At 30.6% G+C, this 12081-nt stretch overlaps 1 protein-coding gene across 1 annotated transcript; it reads right to left on the bottom strand.

Moving 5' to 3' along the window:
- Positions 1–510: 510 nt before the first annotated feature.
- On the bottom strand, positions 511–10719 carry LOC122591103 (probable serine/threonine-protein kinase kinX). The gene is made up of 3 exons (XM_043763308.1): positions 10485–10719; positions 2951–2988; positions 511–2031 (listed from the first exon to the last, which is right to left on the bottom strand). The coding sequence occupies exons 1-3, from the start codon at positions 10606–10608 to the stop codon at positions 859–861; spliced, it is 1335 nt and encodes a 444-aa protein (XP_043619243.1). The 5' UTR covers positions 10609–10719; the 3' UTR covers positions 511–858.
- Between the last annotated feature and the right edge of the window lie 1362 nt (positions 10720–12081).

Here is a 12081-nt window from a genome sequence, read left to right as displayed (position 1 = left end):
GACCATCTTCAATTCAAATGGTCCAAATTATGTACAATATTCCCAAAAATGGTCCTATAAACGATTCGTATTTCCTTCATTATATATTACATACCAAACAGAAAATTTCATGAGTATGACCATCTTTAATTCAAGTGGTATCAAGATAAATTTGTTGTTGTGGTGAGATGCAATTTAATTCCCAAGGACACATAGACATTATCTTATGTGTCACTATAGTATTGTAAATTATGATAATATAATAACCTTTTGAATGAAAATTTACATGTATTATTACATGGCACACCTACTAGACTTAATCCATAGATAATGAAACTCAAAAAGTCTTTACAGATATGCAACTTATAAGTCCATACATTTCGACCCATAGTCCACTTTTCCCGACCCACCCATTTTGCAATCTTTAGTGGTAGTGTAGTGGAAAGACAGCCTCAAAGTAACCCAAAACAGCATTCCAATGCTCAAAAAGCATAGCATAAATAACAGATAGATATATAACCAAGCTATATGTTATCACCAACAATATTCACATTAAGTATCTTAATTTCCTGTTTATAAATAATTACAAATTACATTTCAATACCAACACAATATCAAGCAATAAGTTCGACTATATATAATGAAAAAAGAATAAGACGAACCTATACATTGACAACAAAAAAATTTATAAAAAAAAATAAAAAACCAAATCAAGACCTCCAACTATTATACACACACACCACAACATAGTATGCATATACTTCCTATAACAAATTCAACCCACAAACATGAACATAACAACAAACCAAAAAAAAATATAAAAAAAATTACTCACACAACAAATACTTATCGATTTTTTTTCACCTGTTTTTTTGGTGATCAAGCCTTCTCCTCTTCTTTAGTTTCAGTTGTCTTGGTGTTGGCGTTGGTGTTGGCGTTGGGGGTGGTATTGTTTTTACCGATGATCGCTTTCTTTGCTTTTATAAACGACTTTTTCACTTTACCCATAAGGCTTTGCTTTGGAGTGGTTTTTTCTTCTTCTTTAGGAGTATTTTCGGTTGATTTTGTTTCTTCTTTTGCGTCAGTTTTGACAGGTTCCAATGCAGGCTTTTCGGGTTCTTCCTTTGCGTCTTGTTTTTCATCTTTAACAGCTTCTTCAGTTGTCGAAATGGTATTCACATCCTTTGACACACATTCTGTTGTTTCCTCATCTTTTTTAACATCACTTACGGGCTCCTCAATCTTTATCGGGTCAACTTCTTTATCTTTTGTTTCAATAACAACAGGTTCTGCGGTTTCTTTAAAACATTCAACTTTCGGTTCATCCTCTTTCTTTTCTTCAACTTTAGTCTCTTCATTTTGTTCATCTTCTTTCTTTTCAGGAACCGCTTCTTTCACAACCACATTTTCATCTAAGTTCTTTTCAGCAATTGTAGCAATCGTAGAAGCTGTTTCCGTAACTTCTTCTTTCTCTTCTTTCTTTTCAGCAAATTCAGCTGTTGCTTCTGGAATACTTTCTTTAGTAACTATTGGTTCAACATCTTTAGTCTCGGTTTTGTTCACCTCTTCTGCTGCAATTTCAGCCTTTGGTTCTTCAACTTTCACCTCTTCTTTGACTTCAGTTTTCTCTGCATCAGGAACCTCAATTGTCGCCTTTTCTTCAATCTTAGCCTCTTCTGTGACCTCGGATTTTGGCTTTTCTTCATCAACGACAACGTTCTCAATCTTCTTTTCCTCGACTTCAATAGCAGGGGCTTTGGTTTCATTATCAAGAGCCATTTCTTCAGTTTTTGGGATTTCTTCTTCAATACAAACAGGTTCTGTTTTCTTTTCTTCTGCAGGCAACTCAATCTCTTTATCAGCAACTATCACTTCAGTCGTTGGAGTTTCTGTTTCTTCAACTTTCGTTACCTCTTCAGTTGTAACGGGTTCTGATTTCTTTTCCTCTACTATTGCTTCAGTTACGGTTGGCAAGTCTTCAGTCTTCACTTCCTCGATAGGTTTTGTATCAACTGCTTTCACATTATCCCCATTGATCTCCTCCTTCACTTCCTGGAATACACACATTGTGAACTAATGTTATTAAAATCACAACTATATTTTACTAGCTTACTTACTTATATACACGATATAACCAATGCTACTATTTGCATAAGTATGTAATTAGCTACAAACGGGCATAAAGGCTCCTATCAACAAAGATTATGGGTTCAGACCTTAGCATGCTCGAGGTTTTTTTTTGACGTTTTAATTTGGGCCTAGAGCAGTGTACAGAACCTAAAGAATTCAGGGAAAAAACCATATAGACTTGTCACTCCAAGGAGTCGAACCCAAAACCTGTATGTAAATTATCTAGCTAAAACATACCTTAAGATAAATAACTTATTTTCCTTTCTTTAACTTACAAAAGGATAAGTTACTTTCTACTTGTTTAGTTAAACACTTAAACTACATAGAATTCAATTTGTGCGACAAATATTTAAAATACAAACCAGTAATCAGTTTACTAGTTTGTCATGTTTTATTAATTTTTAGTACTACCTGCTACTTATGAAATACATATATATACATACATATAAAAGATCCTAAGAACCTATATAACATGTCTACCTCAAGATACTATTATGCTCTGCCACTCGTAACGATCTTATTCTAGCATGAATCCAAAAGAGAGTTATCCTAACAACTTAAACTCGATATTCGTCGTTTCTTCTAGTATCTTATAAAACAGTTACATAAAAACACGCATTATAAACGATCAAATATGAATTCAAAAGATATAGTTATGCTGATCATGTATACAACAAAGCATCATCAAAATATATAACTAGCTATTACACTTGCTACATGGTCCTACATGGCTCAACCGAACATTAGCTTACATAAAACATAATTTCAAAACAAACTAATATAAACTAATTTTGATCATCTCATGAAAAATATGAATAAGAAAGCCGCAAAAGGCGCATACCTCGTTAACGGCTGGATGATGATCAGTTGTTACACTAGCTTCAGTAGTTGCCATGAATGAAGAAGATGAAAGATGTTAGGTTTTAGTTTGGTGAAATAAGTAAGAAGAAAATTTAAGCAAGGAAAGTAAAGGAATATAAGTAGTAAGGTTTTGTCAAAAAATGGAAAAGTGAGTGAAGAATGTATGTATGTGTGAAGAAAGCACCACAAATAAGAAGTGCTTAAAAGCAAAGAAGTTTTATGGAGAAGTGACTGGCATTCACATGATGGTTATCTGTCAATTATGGGTGAGTTGGAGTGCTTATAATTTTAATTATATAAAGATTGAGGGGGAAAAGAGTTAAATAATTAGATGTAGTTGTCAAAAGGCAAAGTGACAAGCTTTTCAAGGGACCAATTTCATTTAACGGCTTTATTTTGTTTTGGTTGTATAGTTGTCTACCTTGTCCACTAGCCACCAACACATTATTTCATAAAATCATTCTCCCATTGTATATATAAAATTTTATAACAAAAAATCTTCTACATCAAAACAAATGTTATAGAAATAAAGTTCATCTATATAGTGAGAATCATTTATTTTGAAAATACCATATAAATTTTTTTTATATAATTAATACACTTACATGTTCATATATGAAATTACGGTACTCGTTAACAAATTCATTCACATGTAAACATATTAATTTATATATAATTTATATGTTTTTAACATTTTCTTTTGTTTTCTCATGAGAATTTATTATGCTTTATATGTGAATGAAGTCTAATACATAGTGTTCTAACGTACGGTTCTCATAATACAAAAAACCTCCCTTATATATATATATATGTATGTATATAGGGTGATTTAATGTGAGAACACCTTAAAATAAGAACAGTTTGAGAACTCTAAAAAATATTATTTTGATGTGTTAAAAGTTCATAAAACAAGCAAAGTGTATAAATAATTATCATTATTTAAGTGTGTAACAACATATTATTCTTTTAAAACTGACAAAATCACCTTTTTAAATTTATGCATCTATTTTGATGAATACATATTCAAGATAGATCCGCAAAACAAAAACTAACCTAACAACTAATAGAGTTAAGTCACCCAATAATAAACTAGCGACGAGTCATATCTAATAGTGTTAACTCACCATTCATAAAATAACAAGCCAATGGCTAGAGGATGAATGGGTGTTGTTGAGTCTCTTTATTGGCCAAAAACTTTGTAAAACTAATAAGCTAATTTAAGAAAGTCTCATTTTGGCTTTTAAAAAACAATTTATTAAAGTTAATAAGCTTTTGTTTTTAGAATGGCAAAATTATATTTATATATGCAACTAGCAAGACGCTAGTTGCAAAAGAATAAAATTATTTGACAAAATACATGAATTACAGTTAATAAGCTAACAAATTATTTGGATGAAAAAAAAAAGCTATGTTAGGCCCTCAATAAACCGATAAGCTGATAAGCTTGCTTAATTAGGTAAGCCAAACTACTGCTTACTTAGAAACAAGTTAGCATAATAAATACTCCATACACTATATTATATTTTCAATTATAGTTTAACTTATTAATTAAAGTGTGATTGGAATATGATGCATATAGATATAGATATAAATTAGAGTTAATTGTAGAATTTGTCTTTATGATTTACTCATTTTTGTGGTTTACATCAAATAACTAGTTATGTGAAAAAATCAAATAATAATGCGAGTAGACTGAAAATATGTACTAGACGAGATTTATATTCATTTACGTCATTAGCCACATGGACGTAAAACAGGGATGTAATTATGAAAATGGGTAAATCACAGGGATGAATCTTACAATTAACTCTATAATATATGAAGGGAAAGATGAATATAAATCTCATCTAGTACATAATTTCTCGCATTGTTATTTGATTTTTTCACATCCAGCATTTTAATTCTTATGTTATTAATAAGCTGATTGCTAAAAATAGATTTAATCATTAAGATGTTTATATATCCGTTGTTTATCCTTGACTATCTTATTAATGTCCAAAAAATTATTAGTTATACATTTTTAATAGGGTATTTAAATAGCTGCATTTTTAAATTGTAATTTTGTTTTTACATCTCTACAAGTATAATATCATTATTATATTACATTATTCTAACATGTCGACTAAGGACGGTCGATTTGATTAGTGACCGATTACTATAAAAATTCAATTAGATAGACCGCATAAATATAATATAAGAAAGTTGTTTCATTGGCTGTAAGTATATACTACTACAAGTCTACAACCACCTATCAGGTTCCATTCAATACATGTAGCATATGGTTTTGTTAAGATTCTGCACCTGCCACCAACTCTTTGGAATTAAAGTTATCATATATCCGGATTTTGTTTGATGGATAACATATATTATAAGTTGTTAATTAGGAAAATGTCGGGTTACCTTTAACATGTACTAGTGTTGTACCCGCACGATGCAGCGAGAAATAAAAAAAAAACGTCGGCGGTTTGATGGTGGTTTGTGGGGTGGCGGCGATGAAAAATAAAAAAAAAATAAGCCGGCGGCGGTGGATGGTGGTTTGATGGTGGTTTTTGGGGCGGTGGTGGATGATGTTTATGGGGGATAGCGTACATAGAAGGTGGATTACGGCGGTGGATGGTGGTATTTGGGGCGGTGGTGGATGGTATTTATGGGGGGAGAAAATCAGAGAAGGGGGGAGGGAGAGAAAATCGGAAATCGGATGAACGTATGTGTGTGTAATGAGCGTGATGGAGAAAAAATAGGGTAGTGTAAATTAGGAGGGCATAAAAGACATTTTAAAGGTAGAGGTGTTAAAATAGGGGTGAGGTAGTTTGCTTAAAGGAGTATAGATAAAAGAAATTATACCTCTTATATTAAAAATCAAACTTTGAATTTTTATAGTAATATCTACTCGTAATATTTAGTGCACCTTAGTAAAATGCCTATTAATTAAAAAAATTATTATATTGATCATTAGAAGAATTAATTCGAAGGGTCTATCCTTATTTTAAAAATTCTAAATATTTAAGAAAGTAACTAATAACCAATCATGTATCTCTCTGAACATATATAAATATAGTTTTTTACTTGTAATATTTCACACGGGTTTTGACTTTGGTAAATGCAGTTTTAAAGACTTTAGTTAAGGTGTATTAAATATTGTACATAAAAGTTAAGAATGAGATTTTAATTTAGAAGTTATACATATTAAGTGCAATGTTAAGGTTGCATTTAGTATTTTCCTATATAATTAATACAAGTTTTATTTAATGATATATAAGAACAAGAATAAGAATATTAACAATAGTATAAGTATATATGATTTATTAGTAAAATTATTCCCTATCATTAAGTCATCAACGTAACTATCGTGACGGGGCGAACACTAGTAGCATCACCACACCTTATTTGCAAGAAACAAGACATAGGACAAAAACCATATATAGGATCAGCCCATGAAGTATTGGTCATAAAAAAAACAGTTAAAAGCTGAAATCTTAATGTTAAAATGGAAATTTTTATTTTTCAGTTATATAGGGTACATAGAGCAGATTATCAACTCAATATTGATGAATGATGAGTCAATATAGTTATAGATTTTTTGATTTTCTTCTATCAGAGCTAAGTCACACTTTCTATATTTATGGAGGTAGATTAGTAGAAGGTATTTTTATAAAAATCTAAGTTTTATCATAGACATTTTTATATTTTAAAAGTAAAGTATAATAATTTTACATTTTAGACAAAAAGAAATACCAATGAATGATGAGTATTTCTAAGATAATGTTTGGGCTCAACACAAGTTCATGAATATTTTTCTTAAGACTTCGTTTCTACAATCACTTTTGAATGAAGAGAAAGAACTGATATTTATTTAGGTCATCTTCGAGAATGATAAAAAAAAAAGACGCTTAAGGAGAGAGGAAAAAATACGTCTCTAAAACAATAGTCTGATAATAATTATTTATAAAATAAGATATAATAGATACTCTTGCCTCTTGGATTAAAGATCAAATTTCAATCCTTAACATGAAATAAGTTGTATTTCAGGTAGTAGTTAATTTGTTGTGAAAAAAGAAAAAAATACTCTACATGTTTAAACAAAACTTGAGTTCGGAAGTTCAGAAACGAGGTGTTGACCTATATGTTGTAAATATTGGTATATATGCTGAACTTATAATTGGTTAATCTTGATTTTATTTATTTTCATATAACAATCTATATTATTACTATTTTAATAAAACAAAAACTTGAATAATAAAATTTGATAAAACAAAAGTTATACAAAGAAAATAACTTGCCGTTCAAAAAAAAAAGTACAAAGAAATAAGCTACATTTGAGATGAGGAATGCATTAAAAAGTTGACAAAAGTTAGTAAAAGTACCTAACGAACTAGTAGCCTAGTAAGTATTTATGATTTAACAAAATTACCATAAGTTTTTAGACGTTTTCATAGAAGGGGTGAAGGGGGGAAAAATTTGGGTTTGATCGTTTGACCGTATGTCTTTGAGCTAATAGAGGCCATAGAGGGGGACAAAATTCTTAAACTCTTTACAGTTTTGGGCCCTGGGTTTGGGCCTTTTTCCCCTGTCCAAGAGCCGGCCGGCTAGTCAACATTTCAGCCATATAAAAACATTTTTTTTTCCTGGAATGAATAAACGAATCATAAGGGTTTTACACGTTTATTTGAACTTTGGTCATCTTAGTTAGCTTGCGCAAGAAGAACACATAATTAGAGAGGAGGTTAAATGAACCTTCTAACTTACCATCACCTTTATCAAGCTTTGGGTGGAATGTGATAGTGATAGATAAGTTGTTCATTGGGTCAATTGATTGATTGATCTCATATAATTATGGAGCACTATCGATCACATATTTTTCTTTTTAGATATCTTAGTAGAATTAATGGAATTGAAAATAGAGAATTTAGAAAATAGAGAATTTAGGGTGTGTTTGGTTCATAAAATATTTTTAGAAATAATGGAATTTGTCAAAGAAATTAGAAGTTGAAGTAATTAAATTTGACGGAATGTTTTTTGAATATTCAAGTAACGCGGATGGAATGAAATTCCTCCCCCAAAGGAACGGAGATTCCATTCAATGAGGAAATGTTTTACATTCCAACGGTATAAGATCTTCCATTTTTGAACAACCAAACTCTAAGGAATGGAATTTAATTTCAATTCCATCAGATTCCACCAAAATCTATAAACCAAAAGCGACCATTTAGTGTGCTAATTGCGTGTTTAGTTACTTTAGTGTGCTAATATGTAAGGTTCGGATCAAGTAAAAAAACTCATGGCTCAGGAAACAGAAGTTAGGGGTTAGATCCTTACTTCTTGCAGGTGGAAAATAACTTTTCTCCCTTAATTAGAAGTAAGGTTGTCTACATCTAATATCTCGTATAATGAGAAAAGCATTGTCTACATGACTACATCTCACATTTCTAATCACTCGTAAAAAAATGTCGGGTTTTATTTTTACTTTTAAAGTTTTTAATGTGCTATAAGATTGCAAATGCTAATTTTGTGGTGCTTAAATATGGGAGACCAAGAGCACTATCTAACACTATCCAAGATAATTGGAGTTTGCTAAAGTACAACTGTCCTTTGAAACACAGTGTTGTCAAAAAAAAAATTTATTTATATATATAAAAAAAAGGCAAATATTGTGATCTTCAATGTGTCTATGTATCCCTCATAGGCTTCATAAGATCTTTTGAGAGCACATAAAATGAAATTTGTTCGATTTATATGAAGAATTGTTGGAATGTTAGCTATAGATTTGGTGGATTTTTGAACCGCCAAAATCGATGTTAATATTATAGCCTACTAAAAATATATATGGTAAAATACTATGCTATTAAGTTTTATTTTGTTAGCAATATATAAAGTAACTTATTTGTGATATAATAACTTATTTGGTGTGCCCATGACATCATATAGACCGTTTTCAAGCAAGATCGACCAAAAAGTGTGTTAGGAGATGATGGATGGTTTATTTTTATCGTGACTAAGGTGAATTAAATCATTTCCAATATCCCACTTTTTTCAGTTTTTAAAAAGCGAAAGGGGTTAAAAATTTTATAAGATAGTATAGAATACAGATGCAAAAGATATGTTTAATTAGAAGGGTATTTGCTTAAAAACATGAAGTTCACGGTATTAAGCCCGAGAAGTTTGGCTTTGTACTCTATATTTTAGTCAATAATTGTTTAATTAGAACCTTCAACTGATCAAATCTTCGTGTCAAATCTGTAGAAGAAACAATAATTTAATAAGATAATTTTACGAGTTTTGGTCAAATTTCCCCCTTGAAATCTGAAACATTATTACCGAGTTTCTAGCTAGAAATCACAAATCATTAATGATCCTACTCGAAAAGGAGTTAAACTAATATCAAAATATTTGGGATTAAATGAGGTTTGCTAAATACAGTTGTTAGGGCTATATTCTTATATTTAAGGCACATAAATTATTTATACATTTACCATAAAATTCAGAGGTGAACTTTTAATATGGAAAGTGCAAATTTTTTATGCACGTTATATACAGCCCTTAGGCTGCATTTAACATTTCCCTAAATAAAATGTAATCACCGGGGCGAATTCAATTACGAGAGGAACTCAATGAAAACTTCTAGGTGAAGTTCACATCCTTTTAATAATGTTTTTGAACCGGCGATCCAAAAATTAGACCGACTATTTAAAAATTCTCGATTTAATAGAAACCATGGTTCAGTGAGTTATGATGTAAGAAAACTCCAAATAGGTAGGTGTATCTATTTTGGAAACCCCGAGTTAATGGAAACGCAAATGAAACATTTTCTTGAAATTTTCATATATACCAAAATGTTTCTTTGAAGTTTATATATTGTTTCTAATTAATATCAGAGTTTTTTTTTTTAACGGCAAATTTGGATAACTGACGGACCACTGAAGTATCATTGTGTCACCAGAGTACCACCCTATCATATCCCCACTAGGCAATAATGTCAATACACAAATTCAGGAGAGAACTCAATAAATATAAGAGAAAACGCCCTATGTGGGTTTCGAACCGAGACCTTATGATCACTAGGGGCTTATCCTACCACCAAGATGCCACTAGGCTAACCGACTATCATCTTGCGACTATACATATCACTAAACCCAAATCAACTATATTATATAATTCGATCACCATCCGCCTTTTTCTATTCCAAAACATATTAGTAAACATTCGATTAGTGGGATGCCCCCTTCAAATTTTTAGTATGGATCTTTTAACCTTTCCTAAAATCTTTATAATTTATCTCTTTTGGATTTTTATTCCGATGAATTTTGTTATTTTTAAGTTTTTTTTTTTACCGTCTCTGATCTAGCATATATTTTTATTTTATGCTTGTCGTATTTTTGACGGACTCGTATCTTGGGTCTTTTCTATTTGGCTTTCCCATTCCCTTATTGTTCACGTACCCTTTTGCCGTACCCGTTTTGTTGGATGTGAAGAGGTTGAAAAACATTGCTAAAAGGAAATTACAAAATCAAACTCACCTGTTCCATTGCAACTTGAACTTGGATCCAAATCTGAATCGGAGCCTGGACCTGTCACTACTACTGATTTCAGTATCGCTGCTCCGGCTATGACGCCTAAACCGGTGGCTATTTGGGTTATCATTTTGTGGGGTGTTTGATTTTAGAAAATTTTGCTAATAAGGGAAATGATTTCAGTATTGGGCAATATTTCCAAGACTTTTTTAATTGATTTCTTGGGTCTTGGGTGATTTTAGGATATAACTTCTTTTTATTTCAATTTATACAAAGTGGTGGTGAAAAATAATACACGTAGAAGAAGCATGTAAAATTTGAAGATTGCCTTTGTTGTATTTTAGTGAAGATGAGATACACTCCTTCATATCATGTCAACTATCAAAAGAATGTCCACCACTCTCTTGTTCAGAAAGAAAACAAATGCAGCATGACCACCAAATATATGTTTCTCAACTTGGGCTGTCTATAGATTATCGAAGGTGTTTAGCGTCGGAATTGAACCTAGCTTCATCCCTATCTATCGGCGGCGATTTGTTGTTCGGGGCTCGGGCTTTATTTCTTTCAAAAGTATTATTTATATATAAAAATAAACCTTTTTAATAAAATCTACAGTTTTGTATCGAATTCAAAAAAATTTACACTATGTAGTTTTTATATTTATGATAAAATATTAACATTTTTGAACGGTAATCATGAGAGCTTAATAATAAGTCTACCGTTTTTTATTCATAACTAGACAAATTTACCCATAATACGGTGACAACGGTGATAATAATAATGGCAATGACGGGTATTTTTGGTGGCAACTGGTGGTATCGGATGCAACGAGTAATGTATGTTATTGATGTAAAAAGAGTATTATGGTCAATCAAAGTGTTTATCACTATTAGTGTTTATGCTAAAATGACTTTGTTTTCCGGGACATTTGACAACCTTAGTTGTTCCAAACATTATTCTATTTCTCTCATTTTATTTATGAATCTAGGTCTATGGAATTTCATGTATTCTATTTTCCATCGTTCTTCTATAGTTCTATTCTATAACTTATAATTGAAAACATCAATTTAAGTTAAATAATAATTCGATAAAAGTATAGTGCCTAGTGCTTTTATATGAATTATAGTAGTATATATATTTTTTTATTCTATTTTTATTTAGTTCGTATAAAATAACTTTGATGTAAAATATTATGCATCTTGATGTGGTTGTTCTAATAATCATTGAATTATATATGTTTGAAAGTAACGTTTCTTATATGGAATTGTATAAGGTTTATCTCAATAGAATTTTTAAAAATCTGATTTATTTATGTGGTATAAACATAATTGATACTTTATTTATTTATTTATATGATTTTAGTTTAACATTTGTAAATGAATCAAAACTATAGTTGATTTTTTCTATGCATATATGATGTTTTGATGTAAATTATTACGTGTATATATATATATGTTTATTAATTTTGTTGGAGTTATCAATTCATTTTGTCAAGTATAACTTTATAATTTATCATAAAAGCACAAAAAATATTAAAACGAAATCTATAAAACATATTTATAAAACCTCCGTCCTTAATAAAACCAGTAAGAGGCTCTAAGCT

This window comes from Erigeron canadensis, chromosome 3, assembly GCF_010389155.1.
Source record: "Erigeron canadensis isolate Cc75 chromosome 3, C_canadensis_v1, whole genome shotgun sequence".
Taxonomy (NCBI): Eukaryota; Viridiplantae; Streptophyta; class Magnoliopsida; order Asterales; family Asteraceae; genus Erigeron; species Erigeron canadensis.
The sequence above is the reverse complement of the archived record's forward strand: the minus strand, read 5'-3'. Positions and strand labels throughout refer to the sequence as shown.

Excerpts from the sequence above, each read along its gene's own strand:
- LOC122591103 (XM_043763308.1), bottom strand. The coding sequence starts at position 10,608 with ATGATAACCCAAATAGCCACCGGTTTAGGCGTCATAGCCGGAGCAGCG. Across the intron at positions 2,989-10,484 it reads TTCAAGTTGCAATGGAACAG|CTAGTGTAACAACTGATCAT; the intron begins GTGAGTTTGATT and ends CAACTACTGAAG. Across the intron at positions 2,032-2,950 it reads ATCATCCAGCCGTTAACGAG|GAAGTGAAGGAGGAGATCAA; the intron begins GTATGCGCCTTT and ends TGTGTATTCCAG.